Here is a 22,903-nt window from a genome sequence, read left to right as displayed (position 1 = left end):
ATCGCACGAGGGAGTGGCATGAGTCAGGCCAGTGTCCTGCGCATTTTCCATCGACATAGGTTCCATCCCTAACACACCTCTCTCCATCAAGAGCAACATGGAAACGATTGTGAGAATCATATTAACTTCTGTACATGGGTGTTAAGACAGGATACTCCAGATATATCATGCGTCTTGTTTATTGATGAAGCCAGGTTTACCAATTATAGCCAGGTAAACCACCGAAATATGACTACTGGTCTGTTGACAATTCCGTTGGCTTCGTCAGGGGGAACGTCAGCATCCGTGGAGTGTAAACGAATAGTGTGGGATAGGGAACCCTCAACTCGTAGGACCGTCTTTCATAGACGGAACACTGAAAGCGCAAGAGTATCGCAGCCTCTTAACAGACCATCTTCCACGGATGCTAGAAGACGTTCCTCTGCAGACTAGGAGAATGACGGCTGTCCAGCCCATAGTGGACGGAGTACTACAGTATGTTTTCACGAATTATTTACAAATCGCTGGAATCGACATAGAGGTGCTGTACCTTGGCCGGCTCGTACCCCGGATTTGAGGCCTGTAGACTTTTCCTATGGAGAAAGCTGAAAGACGCTATCTGTAAGGGCATAGTAACCCGATGATGTGCGACGACGTATTACTGGCGCCTGCTCAGACATCTCCGCTGAATTGTTAGCATATGTGCAGCAGTCTTTGCGTAGCAGACTGAGAGCATGTATTTTCGCTGCCGATGGTCATTCTGAACACAATCTGTGATGCTCAGTTGTCTCGTTACTGATCAGAATCCACATAATTAATGTACACACTTGTTGTTGTTTAGTATGTGCTATCCCAGGTATTGTACAAGATTCGGTGTGGGAACTTTTCAAAATACGGTTTCTCTTACACGCCTGTCACTAAAATCCTGCAACAAACACCACTGATACTTTAATTTACCCTACTTTTAGTCTATTAATGTCAATAGGCGTAGTGCCCTTTAAAAAAGTCTATGTTTGCACAAAAAATACACTCTCTATTATTATAATCTGTTGATTGGCTAGCAATGCGAGCCCCTGACTATCAATCCATGCTGTGCAAACCGCACATCAATAGCACTTTCCAAGTCTTAAGTGATTCACCCTGCATAAACTAAACAAGCTACCACAGTCGGTGGAAGATATTCTAATAGAGAATATAGCAGGATTGAGTTTCTGCACAAGATTATAAATGCGGTATTACCAAGAGGGCTTTTGATCTATCTTTAGTTCTAAGTACTCAAAATTTTCAAATTTACTGTCTATTTAATCATATAGAGGCAATAAAATTTCCTTTCTGCATGAGTCCCTTGTCAGAAATTACATCATTCATTTTTCTGTAAGCCACGTGTTAAGGGGGGACCTCGACGAAATTGACCAAAAATGTCAATTTTCGATTTATATGACTCATGGACAATAAGTTCCAAAAGTTTCAACGTAAAAATCGCATCCGAAGTGCCTGAAAATTACTTAAAAGTGTGACGCGGCCTCCCTGCCACGCCCACGTTTTGAAGCAGCACTTCAATACCAGCTCAGTGAACAACGATTCTGTGTTTTACTTTCAATCAAACGTGCGCGGGATACATCTAGAAGGCTGTGAAACCCACTTACAGGTTTCTGGCATCTCCTGCACTTCTCAAAAAGTGTGTTCATCGCAAAACCCAAACTCCAAATGAGTCTCTAAATTCACTGATATGAAAACGATACCCTAAAAAAATATTTGCATCTGCTACAGCTATCAGAATTGCAACTTATGATGCAGTTGTTGTATTTAATGATGGAAACGTCGGGAGGATGAAGGTATTAGAAAGAGTGGGCTTCAAGATAGGAAATTTTACTCAAGACATAAAGCTGAGATATGGGGCAAAGTGCTTGGATTTTGCACGAATTTAAAATTGTACTTGTGCAATTATAAATAAAAATTATGAAATTCTCCTATTTGACCATTCCAAAAATCTCTTGAGAGAAGCTTACAACATATAAAGATATGAACTGAGAAATGTTCGTAGAAATCTCTTGAATACTTTCTGAGAAAAAGGAACACACATTAGTTTTTGAAAATAAAACTTCAGATTTCATTTAAAAAAGTTGAATATATATAATCAAAGGATATTATATGTAAATGTGTTACTTTCATGTAAAGCGTGGTACAAAATTTCATTGCCATATCTCCAAAACTGTGGTTTTGGTTCATTTTTGAAATAGTGTGTGTTTTTCATCAACGTCCCCCCCCCCCTTAATGATATCTATTGCCCTATAAGCCACGTCATTTGTATTACACTCGATTATTGAAGTTTTGTAACACGTGTCATTTTAGTAATACATAATATACATATATTAAGAAAAGCAAAGGGCGCATAACAGGTATCTGTGGCAACCCAACTTAGCAGCACCCCAACTTAGCAGCACCCCAGTTCAGACTAAACAATACAGCTAAATAATACGTCTGCATGAGACGAAGATATACTAACGGTTCTTGGGGGAGGTTGAGGGTGACGCTGCCTAAGGTACCTTCACCGTAGGCGAGGTAGCCGAAGAAGCCGATGAAGGCGTACAGCAAGATGACGATGGTCATGGCGATGGTGAGAACGCCTCGGCAGCCCAGGAAGTGCTGTGGGTGTTTCATCGTGTTCTCCACCGGCATCACCTGCAACCGCACCAGAGCGCTGTCAATCTCTTCGTCGTGTGCTGAAGTGCCGAGAACAGCAGCAAGCCCTGACTCTCACAATACAATAACTCAACCTTAGTGACGGTGAAATATTACCAAGTTTCGTTTGAATATTTTGGAGAAGCTGTCACCATCAGTCAAACGAAGTTCACACATATTAATTTTCTAAAGTTATATTCCCTGTTATTTGACCGTGGCTGTTTGTTAAACTTTATAAATGGGTCCTTCGGAGAACCCCATCACTCACGATACTTTGTTAACTCCATTAAATTGTTAGTAATACAACAAATTTCGAGCTATGACCTCATCATCAAGCAAAAATATGACAATAAAAAAACTTCTAAAATGTATACACATAGGTCATAATGTAGTAATTTTCCATCTTCGTTTTTGTTTCCAAAAGTTATACATTTTTTCCAGTAATTGTTGCAAAATGTGGCCATTTTTCAAATATATTTACTTGTTCTTAAAATTTGGCAGAAGCCAAAACAAGATTTATAACACTTCTAGATTAAGAATAATACTTCGTCAATCTTCACTGTGGTATACTCTTTGAAATACTAAAGTTATCATAGATGGACAGATGGAATATACGAAGCATCAGCTTATCTACAGTTTGCACGGCGCCCAAATTACAGATCTAATAATAAAAAATGACATGAGAGAGAATCATTAAGTTGAGAAAAGTGTGTGACATTGTTGTAGCCTGTCCCAAAGTGCATAAAACAAATATAAAAAAACACACAGGAATTTGAAAATAGAGTTAAAGTTGAGGGAAAAGTAATGAACATATTATTGATGAGATTTTAATTCTTCCACAGGTGACAAAATACTTAGAAGAGCAGTTAAACGGAATGTGAAGTAGCTTCATAAGTATTTACAAAATTAACATCAATAAAAATAAAAGAAAGTACAGCCGAATTAAATCAAATAATGCAGAGGGATTTCTTGAGGGAGGCTAAGCTCCGAATACAGTAAACACGTTGAAATGGAAGTAGGTTGCAACAGTTACGCAGAGAAGAGGAGGCTTACATTGAATAGAATACCGCAGACAGCAGCACCAAACCTGTCTTCAGGCCGAAGCCTACAACACCAACAACAACAACAGAAAACCATACTCTATGTTTAATCCAATAACTGAAGTAAACAGGCACACGCCATTTTAGTTATTTTAATTTTAGTCTGTGGAGCTTCAGTTCGTTTTTAAACTTGTGATCTTAAACTGTCGCTACCATTAACTCACTAGCTAGGTAAAAAAGTGTTTCTATTGCTGCATACGTTGCCCAAATGTGCGGCAAAGTCAAGTAAATTCGTGAATGGCGCGAACACCACTGCCGTTTCAGATACTGAATATTCATGAGCGACGCGTTTCATAAATGAGCAAGTACATCGTGAACTTGTTCGTGATTGGATAACTAAGTATATGCAGGAAAGATTATCGTGTACATCTGCGGCGAGTCGGTATAAGGTCCTCCTCCTGGCGCGGTTTTAATTGCCTTCTACACGAAATCACTTACAGCGAATAATGGAACTTTTCCTTTTCTGAGGCCTAGCGGCAATTTCAGGTAGTGGTGCAACGACCGTTCTTGTTGATAGAACAATAAACCAACAGTGGAGGTGTCTTTAGCGACACAAATAATGTTAAACGCGTAAATATATGCTAATGTCGAATATTATTCGACTACGCAGTTGATTGTAGGTCACAGGAAGGAGTTGTTATCGTCAGGTACCCAGGAGGAACTGTCCAGATCGATTCAGTATGACACTACCACTTAAATTTAGCTATGTAGAAGAGATAGGGCAAATTTACTGGAAGGATCATAAAACAAGTAAAGCTCTCCTGAACCCCAATAAAAACACCGCAGTGCTTCTCTAGGCACGATCCTACTGGTCCTGTACACTCTGAACAGCGGGCCTACTCGACATTTTGCACATTAACAAATGACTGATGAAGCTATAATGAGCTATACGGGACTGATAAAATCTTGGAAATGACTGGTGATTAAAACACAGACATCTGGATGTCTAGTCTGTCAATTACCTACTCAGCCACCACCTCATTAGAGAGAGTACTTGGAAAACCACCAGTCGATAAATTCCCCGGTGTTAGTCTTAAACTCTTACCAAGTTGCGGTAATGGAGTATATAGAGACGATCTAAAGAAGATGTGTAACCTGCAGCATGGATTCATTTAGCCACTTTGAGAGTGATAAAAACATTGAGTGGATTACAAGAAAAGGCAGCACAAGAGGAGGGACCATGGAGAGATATAATCACAAATTTAGGAGGGTCCACTTTCGGGAAGAGTCAAGACACGTACTACTTGCTCCAGCATATTAGGTAATGTAACGCCCCAAAGAGAAAACCCGAATTAACAAACTTTGTGGAAACTTAAAGTAGGGAAGTGAGTCATCTTTACAGTGACGGCAACTATTGACGAGAAAATCTACACTGGTAATACTTTGATTAACACCTATATCATTCAAATACTGAGAATAGCATACAAAAAGGTGAGATGAAAGGATTAACATAGATTGTTTATCAAACATGTATAGAATAAATTCAAAATCATATGAACGAAGGTTAAATCGAAGAAAGTAATTCAGTCAAAGATAACATTTACCATGGTAGAGAGTTGTAGCTGCATCGAAAAGGAAATTCAATGCGCCTACAATGCAACACGGATATGGAAATGTTCAGTTAGTTGATTGCTCTTGAGTCACTCTAGAGTACCTGTGCTATAGTTTTCTGGACGCAAACGCAATTAGATTATTTCAGTTTTGGAAGTTTTATAATTCGTGACGTAGAGACTGAAGTATTGCTCAGTCATTTGACTGGTGGAAGTTAATCTTTACCGTTCCCAACGCGACGGTATAGTAAGACGAGTGTTAGACTTCAGTTGAGTGATATTGGTTTTTCGGACTTAGCCTTCGTAGTGATAAACAGTTACAAACCTTGAGAGCAATGGATCAACGACAGAAAAACAATCCGCGTCTTGAGTAGGACACAATAAAACGAAGACACGAATAAAGACAAGTACGCCGACTAGTCAAAAGTTGTCGTCAGTGTCACGATTACTAAACTGAACAGAAGTTAATCTTGAATGATATATCGGTGTGCGTGTATTGTAGGGACAAACAATTAATTACAGAAAGAACAATAAAATCTGAGTCAAATCTTACGTGTCACCTAACTCATAAAACGGACAATACAATGTGTATCAATGCAAGTTGATTGACTCTTTAAACATTTTAAGTGACTAAGTGAGTACACGAATAATGGACAGTGAAAAGTGATTAGTTTAAATCAGTATTACGGCGTATTAAAAAACATTTACTCCAACGTAAGTTATCTCTGGAGTTACGTCGGACCGTTGTTAATAACTTGACGTGGTAACGGCATAGCAACGGAATAGTAGACAGCAAAATTTCATCCTCGCATGTATGATGTGAAAAACGACCGTAATGATGAAATCATCACGGAACTAACCGGGCATAAAAATAAAAATAAGCGATTGCAGTTTCCCAGTTCGCACAAGCGGAGCAGACTGTTGCGGACAGATAACAGAATATTTCTAAATCACGCGAGGAGTTGCGTTCTTACGAGAGTTACGGTGCTGTTCCACGTCATACCGACGGGGACGAACATCGTTACGAGTCGCGTCTCCTCCCGGCGAGTGAAGAAGGAGGGAAGGGACGTCACAGTATCGACGACAATGGTAAAAAGGGGGCAACTGAAGCATATCAGAGAAGTAGCTACGAATTTTCTTCCTACGCATCATCAGAAACAGGCTGGTCAGGTGGTCAGGAAGGAGATGAATTTTGTATAACGCATACCCTGAGCCACGCGCCACTGCACGTGTAGATGTGGACTTACCACTCCTATTCCTTCCATGGCGAAGACGACTGTACTGAAGAAGAGTGGGAAACGGCCGATGTCTTCGTTCAGCGGCAGCTGCCCGGGATCCTGCATGTCGCGGAACATGTAGTAGAGCGTGCAGCCGAAGCCAACCACGATGAACAGGTTGGCGGCCGTCGAGAAGGGCACCAGGAACTTGAGGTTGCGCACCAGGCAGCTGGGCACGAGCGGCAGCAGCGTCATGGCAATGTAGATGCGCACGTCCAGGATAGCCCACGGGAACAGCACGTCGCACACCTGTGTGAAGGGACGGAGCATCAGTGCAGTTGGCCACGAGCGGTAGCAGGAACAAGGCGCGCAACTACTGCCATCTGGTTAAGAATATAGGAACAACAACGCAACGAGCCTCCCTTGTGGTAGACGTGGTCGACTGGAACCTTCAAGACGAGAATGTTTGCCCTTACACACACGTGTAGTCCAACGTCGGGCCACTGTCACATCCTGAATGTCCCACAACTCTGGTTAATGTACGATATGACAGGAGACCCACAATGAGGTCCCTTCCAAACTGTTGAGGTGCTGATAACGCTCTTACAGCAGTACGCGGCATCTCCACATTTATCACTCAACATCTGACGCAGTTTATTACCCTTATATACCCTACCAGGAATGGTAACAACATTAAAGACGAACAACACAAATGCACTTGTTGGCCATTCTACCTGTTACAGAGAACTGGAATTCTAATCACTTATGTACCGCCGGCTGATGTGGCCGAGCGGTTCTAGGCGCTTCAGTCTGGAACCGCGCGACCGCTACGGTCGCAGGTTCGAATCCTGCCTGGGGCATGGACGTGTGTTATGTCCTTAGGTTAGTTAGGTTTTAGTAGTTCTAGGTTCTAGGGGACTGACGACCTCAGGTGTTAAGTCCCATAGTGCTCAGAGCCATTTGAACCATTTGAAACACTTACGTACCAGCTTGAAGTTACACTTAAATCTGACCGTGTCTTCTGGATACTTCACATTTTTTTGTTAGGCAGTGTACAAATGAACTGAGGTTTGACGTTTGTAACGCTGGCTGTAAGTTCGCAGACGATGGCGTTGTTGTGTGTGAATTACTAAGGGACCAAACTGCTGAGGTCATCGGCCCCTAGACTTACACACTACTTAAACTAACTTATGCTAAGGACAACACACACACCCATTCCCGAGGGAGGACTCGAACCTCCGGCAGGAGATGATACGAAATGCGGAGAGACAAATTTATTAGTACCTGACCCAAAATATAAATAAGTGCACTGCAGGCCAACACATGCTATTTCATAGACACTAAATTTTTATTTTCACATTGTTGTTGTCATTAAATAGTAATAAAAAATAGATCCGACACCGTCTGTACGATCGACGGTTACTTTCGACATCAGAGAGTGTGACTCACAGCTGATTTAAGCTGTTTGGAAGGAAGATGTAATTCACAAACGGGACACGTGGTTGAGTATTGTGTTTTGGTATGGCACAGTTACCCAATTCGACAAATTAAAGAGATAGAATCTATTCAAAGTAGAACTGAACAGCTGCACTCCAATAAATGAAACAATCAACATTATCATACAAAGACTAAAACAACAAGGAAACATAGCAGGGTCACACATTAATGAAATAGCAACCATACTCAACACCAAAACAGTATGAAATTAGTTTATTCTCCAAAAAATATTTTACTTAGAACGTGAAGGATTGCCGATGGGCTCACCAATTAGTGGCCTCCTAGCCAACATATTCATCAACAACTTAGAGAAAAAGGTCTTTACACACATAATAAAACCAAAAAACGACGAAGTTATATGCTGGCACCGTTACGTCGACGACAAAATATGCCTGCTTGATGAATCCATACACACACACACACACACACACACACAGAGAGAGAGAGAGAGAGAGAGAGAGAGAGAGAGAGAGAACAGATAAACAATGAAATAAACAACTTACACCCAAAAATTCCCTCTAATTTAGAAACAGAAACGAACAAAACGCTAAATTTTCTGAATTTCACCATTCGAAAAACAAACAACACCCGACTTTACAACATTAAGAAAATCGACAGCCACGAGCACCACCATTCACAATATGTCGAACCACCCGTTGGCATACAAGCAAGCAAGCTTCAGATACATGTTCTACAGATTGATCAGAACACCTAAATAGCAGTGGAAAATCGTTACAAGACCTATATGATAGAGAAATTAAACCCACAAATTTGTAAACGGAAAGGGAACAAACGCACCACACGTACAAAAACTTACACAACACAAAACAACACAATACACAAACAATGGCCCCATGCAAGACACAAGACTGCAAAACACACATATAACAAAATTACACGTATCACCTACAATAGAAAAACTGTCCGCAAATAGGCAGCATATTGAAGAAAGAGAGACTTCAGACAGGATACAGGACAGAAAAGAAAAACTCAGACCATAGGAGAAACCCACAGGTAAATTCAACAGATCAGAAATATATGAACTCACATGTAACACTTGCCTATCAATAGACATAGGTCGAACATACAGGAATTTTCAAAAAAGATATACCTGACAGCCCTAAAAAGTAACAGCACCCGTAGCACATATTCTGACCTCCTTATAGTCCACAGCCACCATCCAACTACAACAGCAAAACGTTCAAAAATTCTGAAATCCAGGCGCATCCTACTCCACTAGTGAACAATAGAAGAAAACTTGTACATACAGAAGGTAATAGCAGAAGGCAAACAAGTTTTAAGTGAGTACACTATACTCTGTAAAGGCACATTATTTAGCAAATTAAAGGAACTTTACAGAAAAGGCAGCACACACAGACCCACACACACACACACACACACACACACACACACACACACACACACACACACACATAAAACACAGAGAGAATAGGAGAGATAATAGTAAACAAAATTCGACTTCGGCGCCAAACTCTCTTAGGAACAAATGAACGACGAAAGAAGAAGGATCTGTCACAACAAAACGTGAGTAATAACAAATATGCAAGTAAAACATTTTCCCACATCAAAATCACGTTTTTAAAAATCAAGGAATCTTTTAACTCACTGATGATATTCGCATTTATATTGTTTGGTTTGTAGATGACAAGCTATCAGTATAGTACATCATACAGATGGTTCTGCAAAACTGCATAATGTAAAAACAAGCTATGAACAAAATCGAACAAAAACTATCTTTAGGTCTCATTTTATTAGATCAGTTACAATCTAAAATATCTTCACTTTTCACAGTTTTTCGATAAACAAACCACACTTCTGGTGGCACAGAGGTACCGAAACGTGTTTGGATAACAACGGAAAACTGTGTTTTACTTAAAAGGCGGAACCTATAGCTAATAAAGAACTGCGTGATTCATCAATGTCATAAAATGGTTCAAATGGCTCTGCGCACTATGGGACTTAACATCTGAGGTCATCAGTCCCCTAGAACTTAGACCTACTTAAACCTAACTAACCTAAGGACATCACACATCCATGCATGCCCGAGGCAGGATTCAAACCTGCGACCGTAGCAGTCGTACGGTTCCGGACTGAAGCGCCTAGAACTGCTCGGTTACCGCGACCGGCATCAATGTCGTATTGAGTCAGTGTGAGACAGCAGCAGAAGTCGATAAAGTAAGGCGTTGTGCACCGCGAACCGTAAAAGTAGAAAATTTGGGCACCAAAGGACTTCCTTCTTACTTACCATTCACCGATGAAATAAGAAAGGAGGAGGCAAGGGGAAGGAGAGGAGATGATTACAGATTGACGATGTACCCTCCACCGTACAACGCACAATGGCTTTCAATTATACGGGTAGATGAAGATTTAGAACAGCAATGGGTGGTGTGAACTATTGATCACAGACTGTCACTGCTGTGGAAGGAATGAATTTCATGACTCGCAGCCACTAAGCGAGAGCCGTAGGAACTGACCTGCTTAATACTGGTAGAAACGAAGATGACGTAGACGCAGCATGCGCTGTAGTAGGTGATAACCAGCGCCAAGTTGACGAACGTCCTGCAACGAGAAGGGATTAGTGGTCAGGGGAGAGAATTTCCACTGTAATTCGTCTGGCGATGCGCCAATGGTGGACACGCACGTCCCAGTCCGCGCACTCCACGCCAGTATATGTCGTTTGATAAACACTAAATTTTCCTTTTTCACATTCTTATTGTCGTTAGGCCGTCATTTTAATTAATTATCAATTAATTTATATATACACATCAGTATATTAAATAATAGGTAAATATTCATGACAGGATGATTTCAAGGCCAGAAATAAAATTTTCACTAAAATGTAAGTTAAAGTCATGTGTGAATTACTTTCTCTCGACGGAGAAATTTTTACTTTTAAAACTCAACCGTACTGCCTTCTTATTGCGAATCTAGTTCAGTCATGTTAATATATATAGTGGCTCCCTACCAACAGAACTGCCAATCTGCGCGAGATACGATTTAAAATTGCAGTCTGTGTTCGAGTCTGGCTGCCATAAAGCAATAATATTGTCTCAAATGTCTTATGACACATAAATGTCGCAGTAGCTAGTATCGTTTTTCACCAGAACCTCTTCAGACAGAATGGAAACTTCTTAGTGAATTTTATTGCATATTCTGATTCTACGCCAAGAAATACGTACGGTTTACTCAAACCATTATTTGTCATTCGTAGCAGATGATGATGTAATCGACAGATACAAAATGTGCCTGTTTCTGCAAGTACGAACCAGCGAAGTATTCGATTGTACATTTCATTTACGATCTAATTGTAAAACTTTGTGTTCTGACGGTTGATATTTCTGTTCTAAATTTACTTTAGTGTTGCAAATCTGATTATGCAGTGCACTATGATTAGCCGTTCCAGAGTCTCGTCAGAAACCACCTTTAGCGTGATCCACAACCAATGACGATGTAATACGAGTACATTAAAGAGCCAAAGAAACTGGTACCTACCTAATATCGTGTAGGGCCCCCGTGAGCATGCAGAAATGCCGCAGCACGACGTGTTATGGACTCGACTAATGTCTGAAGTAGTGCTGCAGGGAAATGACACCATGAATCTTGCAGCGCTGTCCATATATCGGTAAGAGTACGAGGGGGTGGGGATCTCTTCTGTACAGCACGTTGCAAGACATCACAGATATGCTCAATAATGTTAATGTGTGGGGAGTTTTGTGGCCAGCGGAAGTGTTTAAACTTAGAAGAGTGGTCCTGGAGCCACTCTGTAGCAATTTTAGACATGTGGGAGTGCCGTACTGTCCTGCTGGAATTGCCCAAGTCCGTCGAAATGCACAATGGACAAGACAGGATGCTTCGAACGTGTCACCTGTCAGAGTGGTATCTAGACGTTTCAAGGGCTCGTATCACTACAACTGCACACGTCCACACCATTAAAAGTTTGTCAAGTAGCTTGCACCAGTCTCCTGCTGACATGCACGTACTTTCGCTCGACTAAATTGAAAACAAGACTTGTCCCACTACGCAGTTTGTTTCCCGTCATTAACAGTCCAATGTCGGTGTCGACGGGCCCAGGCAATCCGTAAAGCTTCGTGTTGTGCAGTCATCAAGGGTACACGAGAGGGCCTTCGGCTCCGAAAGCCTATATCGATGATGTTTCGTTGAATGGTTGGCACGCTAACACTTTTTAATGGCCCAGCATTGAAATCTGCAGCAATTTGCGCGACGAATTGCACTTCTGTCATGTTGAACGACTCTCTTCAGTCGTCGTTGGTCCAGTTCTTGCAGGATTTTCTTCTGGCCGCAGTGATGTCGGAGATTTGATGTTTTATCGGATTCCTGATATTCACGATACACCCATGAAATGGTCGTACGGGAAAATCCCCACTTCGTCGCTACCTCGGAGATGCTGTGTCCCATCGCTCATGCGCCGACGACAACCTGCCACTGTATCAGCAGTAATCGATCTGATAATGTCTTGTACAGGCGTTACCGACCGCAGCGCTGTATTCTGCCTGTTTACACAACTCTATATTTGAATACGCATGCCTATACCAGTTTCTTTGGCGTTTCAGTGTATTTGTACTGTACATTCAGATTCGCAACACTCAAGTAACGTGTGAACATGACTATACACGTTAGAACACAAAGGTTAATATTTACATCGTAAATGAAATGTAGAATCAATTGCTTCGATTATTAATTACAAAAACAGGTACACTTTATATCTGTGGATTGCAGCGCCATCTACCACCAATGGGAAGCTATGGTTTTTCGGTGTAGAATTCAAATTGCAGTAGGAATGGGTGGGGGGGGGGGGGTCCGCAGTTGGAAATACAAAGTTGACCCACCAGGAAGGATGGTTACGAGGTGACCAATCGTAGCACAGACTAATGTCTCCTTTGGCAGTATTGTCTTTTGAGGTAAAACATTTTTTTCGTACGACGCGTCGTTTTCGAGATATTTGGTTGCCTCAAGTTAAAACAAACACCCTCACTTACGCTTGGCTGCGGCTCGTGCGATCTGTGACTATCAAAAATATTGTAGACATGGAGACTCACTTGGAGAAGGGCGCCCACACTTTCAGACGACCCGGCCCATACAGGAAGGCGTATTCTGCCGTCTCCGCGAAGCCCAGCACGGGCACACGAGCCCTTCGGCACACGATGTGGGACGACCGCACCTGCAACAACACAGCCACACTGGTTTTAGTGTGTGAGATTACCAGCTCAATCTAAAACGTTTAAATTGTAATCTTAGAAATTATATAGACAAACGTTCATTCACTTGTTTTTTGAAACTTGAAAACATTCCAGAAGATCGTCCTTGTGAAATGTTCTCCCTCCAAAATCAAAGCCTAAATCAGAACTCCATCGACAAAGTTTCAGAGGTTGTTCAGCAATAACATCAGAGTATTTTGGTTCAGAAATGGCTCTGAGCCCTATGGGACTTAACATCTGTGGTCATCAGTCCCCTAGAACTTAGAACTACTTAAACCTAACTAACCTAAGGACATCACACACATCCATGCCCGAGGCAGGATTCGAACCTGCGAACGTAGCAGTCGCGCGGTTCCGGACTGAGCGCCTAGAACCGCGAGACCACCGCGGCCGGCGAGTATTTTGGTATAAGGGACGCACGGTCTGTGGCGGATCTTCATAGAGGTATTGCATTTCTTTTGGGTTTTGCTGCAATTAGCTTAGTATCTGCACTGAACTGAAAATAGTGGACGTCAGTGCAAATGCCGAGGGTATGCTCCGTACGAGTGTTTATATTCTCTCACGGTTCCCGCTGTTGAAAGCAGTAGTACCCGTTTGAACTTGTTCCTTGAAGCTTGCATTCGGAACTGTCCGCTGCTGTCTAGTTTGTTGTCTTCCGGCAGAGTTAGTTGTGCGCTAACATTGACACACAGCAGTACTACGGATAGGTTTGCTGGCGAAGAGTCGGCCGATATGCATCCCGTGTGTGACTTCACTGAATCCATGGAAGGATATAATAGCGAAGCTTTGCTTGACATCTTCCCGCACCGACGGCAGACACATCACAGCACTTTTGCATCTCTACATTGGCGTCAACTGCAAACCCTATCCTTCCGTGTTAGAATGGAAGCTATTGGATTTGTGAGGTATGCTAGCGCACCAGATACGGAACAAGATGTGTTACATGCAATCGGTGACAATCCTAACTCTCGTAGTCGGAGCGTTGCACGAGCTCTGGACACAAGCCAATCAAATGCTTTGAGAGTCGTGCATGAGCAAAAGAAGGAAGGAAGGAAGATGGAGCTTTAATTTTCCGTCGGCAGTGCTGTCATCAGATACGGCACAACAATTGCTATCACTCACAGCAGGCGCAATCGCCACAGCTATCGTACTTACCATTTCGAGTGACGTTTGCAGTTTGGTTCGTAGAGCAATGTCGATCTTATCAACAGATGTTTGCAGTCAACAATTTTGTGATCAGACATTACCTGCTTCCTCTCCGCCCCGGTAGCTGACTGGTCAGCGTGACGGATTGTCAATCCTCTGGGCCCGAGTTCGATTCCCGGCTGTGTCGGGGTATTTTCTCCGCCCTGGGACTGGGTGTTGTGCTGTCCTCATCATCATACTATCATCCTTATCGACTGCAGGTCGCCGAAGTGGCGTCAGATTGAAAGACCGGCACCCGGCGAACGGTCTACCAGACGGGGGGCCCTAGCCATACAAATAAAGATCAAGAACCTGCTTCCTGGTACCCTGAACTCAGTCGTGTACAAAATGTTCCTCCAACATGACCTCTCACACTTCCTAGAAGATGTGCCGCTGAGAGTTCGTCGGCTTACGTGATTGCAACACAGTGGGGCTCCGGCACACTTTGCATTCGATGTTAAGGACCAGATTGGACTACACACTGGACGGCAGTGAATTGGACAGTACTCCTGTCCCATGTCCAGCTCAGTCACGAGACAAGATATCAATGGACTTCTTCTTTTGGAGACATGTGGAGAGGCTAATGTATAAGATTGGTCGATGCTCGCACGGACCTGGTTACTAGGATTATCGCTGCCAATGAAGTGGGACGTCAAATTCCTGTAATTCTTGAGCGTATAAGACAGTCGATGGTGAGCCGCTGTATGCTCTGTCGTTATCTTTGCGGTCGAAATTTTAAACAGTGCCTGTAAGGCAACAGTTCTGGATTTGTTACGTGTTGTACTACACACTGACACAAAAGACTGAGTATACCGTGATAAAAGCATACGCGTTTCTTCCGAGGATACTGCATTTCTCTATATTGTGTGGTGTACGTTTTGGTTATTGCTTATTACATGCTTCTTCACTGTTGTGTAGGTATTTTTAGAGTAAAAGGGGTGACTGTGGTAACAACCCTAGTAAATCATAATTACATTATTGCTCTGTGAAGAGCTGCCCTAAACCGTGAATCCCTTATACCAAAATACTCAGAAGATATCGCTGAACAACCTCTGAAAGCTTCTCGGTCACCTCTGATTTACTTTGTATAAGTCCAAACAACGCTCCAATTGTATCTTAGAGCTCTCAGTAGTTATACATATTTCAAACTCAGAATATGAAAGTCAGTTGTTTCTGTGTTACTTGAAAACTCTTTGAATAACAAAGTTATCTCAATAGTTGTGCACGTAAACATTATGAAATGTCACAACAATTGTTCTTATGTCATTCGCCGACATCATCGTTGTATGGAAACGATTTTGTGGTTTAGTTTGGAAAGAAGGGTGCTTGATCGCTATCTATCTCCATCATCGACAACTGAATATGCCACCGTTTTGCAGGAATAATGGTGTAAGATACCCTCTAAAAACATGTTGCTGTTGTGATCTTCAGTCCAGAGACTGGTTTGATGTAGCTCTCCATGCCACTCCATCCTGTGCAAGCTTCTTCATCTCCCAGTACCTACTGCAAGCTACATCCTTCTGAATCTGCTTAGTGTATTCATCTCTTGGTCTCCCTCTACGATTTTTACTCTCCACGCTGCCTTCCAGTACTAAACTGGTGATCCCTTGATGCCTCAGAACATGCCCTACAAACCGATCCCTTCTTCTGGTCAAGTTGTGCCACAAATTTCTCTTCTCCCAATTCTACTCAATACCTCCTCATTAGTTATGTGATCTACCTACCTGATCTTCAGCATTCTTCTGTAGCACCACATTTCGAAAGCATCTATTCTCTTCTTGTCCAAACTATTTATCGTCCACGTTTCACTTCCATACATGGCTACACTCCATATAAATACTTTCAGAAAATACTTCCCGACACTTAAATCTATACTCATATTAACAAATTTCTCTTCCTGAGAAACGCTTTCCTTGCCATTGCCAGCTTACATTATATATCCTCTCTACTTTGACCGTCATTAGTTATTTTGCTCCCCAAATAGCAAAACTCATTTACTACTTTAAGTGTCTCATTTCCTAATCTAATTCCCTCAGCATCACCCGACTTAATTCGACTACATTCCATTATCCTCGTTTCACTTTTGTTAATGTTCATCTTATATCCTCCTTTCAAGACACTGTCCATTACGTTCAACTGCTCTTCCAAGTCCTTTGCTGTCTCTGACAGAATTACAGTGTCATCGGCAAACCTCAAAGTTTTTATTTCTTCTCCATGGGTTTTAATTCCTACTCCGAATTTTTCTTTTGTTTCCTTCACTGCTTGATCAATACACAAATTGAATAACATCGGGGAGAAGCTACAACCCTGTCTCACTCCCTTCCCAACCACTGCTTACCTTTCATGCCCTTCGACTCTTATAAGTGCCATCTGCTTTCTGTACAAATTGTAAATAGCCTTTAGCTCCCTGTATTTTATCCTTGCCACCTTCAGAAGTTGAAAGAGAGTTTTCGAGTCAACATTGGCAAAAGCTTTCTCTAGGTCTACAGATGCTAGAAACGTAGGTTTGCCTGTCCTTAATCTATTTTCTAAGATAAGTCGTAGGGTCAGTATTGCCTCACGTGTTCCAACATTTCTACGGAATCCTAACTGATCTTCCCTGAGGTCGGCTTCTACCAGTTTTTCCATTCGTCTGTAAAGAATTCCTGTTAGTATTTCGTAGCCGTGGCTTATTAAACTGATAGTTCGGTAATTTTCACATCTGTCAACACCTGCTTTCTTGACGTCTGAGGGTATTTCGCCTGTCTCATAAATCTTGCTCACCAGATGGTAGAGTTTTGTTTGGCCTGGCTCTCCCAATGCTGTCAGTAGTTCTAATGGAATGTTGTCTACTCCCGGAGCCTTGTTTCGACTTAGGTCTCCCAGTGCTCTGTCAAACTTTTCACGCAGTATCGTATCTCCCATTTCATCTTCATCTACATTCTCTTCCATTTCCATAATATTGTCCTCAAATACATCGCCCTTGTATAGACCCTCTATATACTCCTTCCACCTTTCTGCTTTCCCTTCTTTGCTTAGAACTGGGTTTCCATCTGAGCTCTTGATATTCATACAAGTAGTTCTCTTTTCTCCAAAGGTCTCATTAATTTTCCTGTAGGCAGTATCTATCTTACCACTAATGAGATATGCCTCTACATCCTTACATTTGTCGTCTAGTCATTCCTGCTTAGCCATTTGGCACTTCCTCTCCATCTCATTTTTGAGACGTTTGTATGCCTTTTTGCCAGCTTCTTTTACTGCATTTTTATATTTTCTCCTTTCATCAATTAAATTCAGTATATCTTCTGTTACCCATGGATTTCTACTAGCCCTCGTCTTTTTACCTACTTGATCCTCTGCTGCCTTCCCTACTTCATCCCTCAAAGCTACCCATTCTTCTTCTACTGTATTTCTTTCCCCCATTCCTGTCAGTAGTTCCTGAATGTTCTCCCTGAAACTCCCAACAACCTCTGGTTTAGTCAGTTTATCCAGGTCCCATCTCCTTAAATTCCCACCTTTTTGCAGTTTCTTCAGTTTTAATCTACAGTTCATAACCAATATATTGTGGTCGGACTCCACATCTGCCCCTGGAAATGTCTTACAATTTAAAATCTGGTTCCTAAACCTCTGTCTTACCATTATATAATCTATCTGATACCTTTTAGTATCTCAAGGGTTCTTCCATGTATACAACCTTCTTTCATGAGTCTTCAACCAAGTGTTAGCTATGATTAAGTTATGCTCTGCGTAAAATTCTACCAGGCGGCTTCCTCTTTCATTTCTTACCCCCAGTCCATATTCACCTACTATGTTCTTCTCTCCCTTTTCCTACTGACGAATTCCAGTCAACCATGACTATTAAATTTTCGTCTCCCTTCACTACCTGAATGATTTCTTTTATCTCATCATACATTTCATCAATTTCTTCATCATCTGCAGAGCTAGTTCGCATATAAACTTCTACTAATGTAGTAGGCGTGGGATTCGTGTCTGTCTTGGCCACAATAATGCGTTCACTATGCTGTTTGTAGTAGCTTAGCCGTACTCCTATTTTTTTTTTATTCGTTATTAAACGTACTCCTGCATTACCCCTATTTGATTTTGTATTTATAACCCTGTATTCACCTGACCAAAAGTCTTGTTCCTCCTGCCATCGAACTTCACTAATTCCCATTATATCTAACTTTAACCTATCCATTTCCCTTTTTAAATTTTCTAACCTACCTGCCCGATTAAGGGATCTGACATTCCACGCTTCGATCCGTAGAATGCCAGTTTTCTTTCTCCTGATAACGACGTCCTCTTTAGTAGTCCACGCCCGGAGATCCGAATGGGGGACTATTTTACCTCCTGAATATTTTACCCAAGAGGACGCCATCATCATTTACCCACACAGGAAAGCTGCATGCCCTCGGGAAAAATTACAGCTGTAGTTTCCCTTGCTTTAGCCGTTCGTAGTACCAGCACAGCACGGCCGTTTTGGTTAGTGTTACAAGGCCAAATCAGTCAATCATCCAGACTTGCCACTGCAACTACTGAAAAGGCTACTGCCCATCTTCAGGAACCACAGGTTTGTCTGGCCTCTCAACAGATACCCCTCCGTTGTGGTTGAACTTACATTACGGCTATCTGTATCGCTGAGGCACGCAAGTCTCCCCACCAACGGCAAGTTCCATGGTTCATGGGGGGGAGGGGGAGCTCTAAAACTATAAAAGACCAACATTTATCCATTCCGAGACGAGTGGAAGGTGTTTTGAATGCCAACTGTTTTACTACACCGTGCTAAGTGCTCTCATTTTTAAATACTGGATGGTTATACACTGAGGCGACAAAAGCTATTCGCTACTTCCTAGTGACGTGTCGGACCTCAGTTTGCCTGGCGTATGTAACAACTCGATATAGCATGGACTCAACAACTCGCTGAAAGTTCCCTGCAGACATATTAAGCTATGCTGTCTTTATAGACGTCCATAATTGCAAAAATGTTGCCGATGCAGGATTTTATGCACGAATTGACCTGTCGCTTATATCTCATAAATGTTCGATGGGATTCATGTCGGGCAATCTAGGGGGCCAGATCATTCACTTGAATTCTCCAGAGCGTCCTTCAAACCAATCGCGAACAACAGTGGCAAGGTGACATGGCACAATCACATCCATAAAAATTTCATCTCAGAATGACTGCAAATGGTCTCTACGTAGCCGAACACAGCCATTTCCAGTCAATGATCGGTTCAGCTGGGCCACACCATTATAGAGCCACCACCAGTTTGCACAGTATCTTGTTGACAATTTGGGTCCATGGCTTCGTGAGGTCTTTGCCACGTCTAAATACGACTCTGACAGGTGACAAGTACGTAAGCATCCTGTCTGATCACCTGCATCCATTCGTGTCCATTGTGCATTCCGACGGACTTTGGCAATTCCAGCAGGACAATGCGACACTACATCAGCTCTTCCCCACTAAAATCGGGACTCCTCTGACCCGGCCACGGTTTTCCAGTCGTCTAGGCTCTACCCGATACGTCATGAGCCAGGAGACGCGCTGCAGGCGACGTCGTGCTTTTAGCAAAGGCACTCACGTCGGTCGTCTGCCGCCATGGCCCATTAACTCCAAATTTCCCATCATTGTCCTGACAACTATGTCCGCCGTACGTCTCACATTGATTTCTGCGGCTATTTCACGCAGTCTTTCTTGTCTTTAAGCTGTGACTACTAAAATTTCGTTGCTGTCGGTCGTTAAGTGAAGGCCGTCGGCCACTGCATTGTCCGTGGTGACAGGCAATGCCTGAAATTTGGTATCCTTGCACGCTCTTGACACTGTGGATCTCAGAATACTGAATTCCCTTAGCTCCCACTACTATTCCGCGTTCAAAGTCTGTCGATTCTCGTCGTGCGGCCATAATCACGTCGGAAATTTTTTCACAGGAATCACCTGAGAACAAATGACAGCTCCGCCAATGCACTAACCTTTTGTAGCTTGTGTACGCGATGCTACCCCCATATAGGGTGTCCCATTTGTCTTGACCACCCTAAATAACTATTTGTCCAGATGTAAAATACAAAATTTTTCAAGCAACTCTTCTTTAGCCGTCAGGGGACGTCTATCAGCATGATGGCTTTCGTTGTAGCTTTGTTTCTTAGAAAGATGTGACCAGTAGTATGACTTCTTTAAATGGCACCCTGTATTTTTTATTCGGTAATTCATTTCCTCTCCTAAAGACCTATTCAAAAATATATCACAGTGTACCATCCACTGAAACACAACGTTATTAATTACATAACCCAACACAGACGTTGACGCTCCCAGCGCTTAGTGCAGGTACTACTGGAACACATCCAAGTGCTGACGTTGACAGAGGACAAATGTAAACATAAGTAGAATGCACACCCGTCCTACCGTCAACCATCGTCAGTTCAAGAGTTGTGAGAGTAGAATGTACACCAACGAAGAGAAGGTAGAAATGCTACTCATCTATAGGAAATTTAAGTTAGCAGAACAGTAATCGCAATACTGTTTTCTTATGTACCGGTACATTTAGTACAGTACTTTAGTCCTTTTAAATACTGTAGTGTAGAGTAGGCATACAGTAAAGGCTGTCTTTCCTACAAACTGCATCGACGTAACATTTCTTTTATTGTTGTTGTTGTTGAAGGTAGGCGAAATGCTACGCAGGCAGTTGAACTGTGGAGAGAGCGATATCCTGACAAGAACCCACCTTCCCGACGGATGTCTTCTCGTCTTGGTGGGACGCTTCAGGAAAAGGGAAGTTTCAACCCACGACAATGCAGTCGTCGTAGTACTCGCACAGACGAAGATGCCGAAGTTATTGTTCTCTCTTCCGTTGCTGTGAATACACATGTGAGCCCACGACAGCTTAAACACAAGATTGGCATTCCTAAAACCAGTGTACATCGTATTCTTACACGTCACCGGTTGCATCCTTACCATGTACACCTACATCAAGAATTGCACGGGAATGATTTCCAGAATCGCGTGCAATTCTCTCAGTGGGCACAGCAGCAAATCCTCGCCAACCCGAACTTCTTCTCCAATGTTCTATTTACCGATGAATGTTCCTTCTCAAACAAAGGACAGGTAAATACAAGGAACATGCATTATTGGTCCAGCGACAATCCACAATGACTTAGACAGGTGGAACATCAATGTCAGTGGAGAGTTAACGTCTGTGTGTGATGCTTGGTACTACAATTATTGGCCCTTTTTTTATTAATGGTAGTCTAAATGGCACAGCGTATGCCAACTTCCTCAGACGAATTCTTCCTCCTCTTCTGGATGAAGTGCCGCTAAGAGCCAGAATACGATGGACGTCCAGCACTTAATGCCTTGCGTGCACGTCGTGTTCTGAACCGCATGGATCCAAGCCGGCCGGAGTGGCCGTGCGGTTCTAGGCGCTACAGTCTGGAGCCGAGCGACCGCTACCGTCGCAGGTTCGAATCCTGCCTCGAGCATGGATGTGTGTGATGTCCTTATGTTAGTTAGGTTTAATTAGTTCTAAGTTCTAGGGGACTGATGACCTCAGAAGTTAAGTCGCATTGTGCTCAGAGCCATTTGAACCATTTGAAGGTATCCTACCAGATGGATTGGTCGAGGAGGAACAGTTACTTGGTCTGCTAGGTCTCCTGATTTAAATCCTCTGAACTTTTTACTTTGGGGATGCATTAAAGACGTTGTCTATCGCGATATTCCAACAACTCCAGGGGACATGCAGGAACGTATCGAGCTTTCTTGTAATTCTCTTCAGCAGGCAGCACTGGAAGCAGTAAACAATTCTTTCATTCAACGAGTACACCAACGTATTGGTGTGCAGGGTCGCCACTTTGAGCATCTGTGAATATTCTACTCCTGGGCAATGGTACAGGAGAGTGAAATTCAGTTTTGTGTTACGTTTTTACTTGGTACGTTTTTACTTGGTTTTCATTTGTTTTCTGACAACTCCAGCAAGTGGACGAGTTTGTGATCTCGGGCTCAAAGTCAATTTTGTGTTATGTAATTAATAACGTTGTGTTTCAGTGAATGGTGCACTGTGATACATTTTTGAATAGGTCTTTAGGAGAGGAAATGAATTACCGAATAAAAAATACAGGGTGCCATTTAAAAAAGTCATACCACTGTTCGTATCTTTGCAAAAAAAAACAAAGCTACAACGAAGGCACTCATGCTGATTGATGTCCCCCTGATGGCTAAAGAACATTTGCTTGAAAAATTTTGTAATTTGCATCTGGACCAGATAGTTATTTAGGGTGGTCAAGATAAATGAGACACCCTGTATATATATCGCTATGCCATGAATTTAGTCACATCAGATGGGATGGTGCGTTATGTCGTGACTAATCAGTCCAGGTGTACTTTCTCCACGATTTTACTGTCCATTTGATAATCTCTTTGTCATGAGATGTGTGACGATCAGAGAGACACTTGTAACTTCTGTACTCCATAGTGAGGAGATTGTTGT

The 22,903-nt window shown here is 42.4% G+C and overlaps 1 protein-coding gene across 1 annotated transcript in view; it reads right to left on the bottom strand.

The window, feature by feature from the left end:
* The window catches only part of LOC126251904 (proton-coupled amino acid transporter-like protein CG1139), a 179,162-nt gene that overhangs the window by 19,073 nt on the left and 137,186 nt on the right, over window positions 1-22,903 (bottom strand). Inside the window, exons 5-8 of the mRNA XM_049952630.1 lie at window positions 13,104-13,225; window positions 10,521-10,605; window positions 6,559-6,837; window positions 2,486-2,661 (exon numbers count right to left, since the gene is read on the bottom strand). Of these exons, the coding sequence (XP_049808587.1) occupies window positions 2,486-2,661; window positions 6,559-6,837; window positions 10,521-10,605; window positions 13,104-13,225 (662 nt within the window). The remainder of the gene's footprint in view (window positions 1-2,485; window positions 2,662-6,558; window positions 6,838-10,520; window positions 10,606-13,103; window positions 13,226-22,903) is intronic.

Source organism: Schistocerca nitens, chromosome 4, assembly GCF_023898315.1.
Source record: "Schistocerca nitens isolate TAMUIC-IGC-003100 chromosome 4, iqSchNite1.1, whole genome shotgun sequence".
Lineage (NCBI taxonomy): Eukaryota > Metazoa > Arthropoda > Insecta > Orthoptera > Acrididae > Schistocerca > Schistocerca nitens.
Note: the sequence above shows the minus strand (reverse complement) of the source record. Positions and strands in the feature narration are given on the sequence as shown.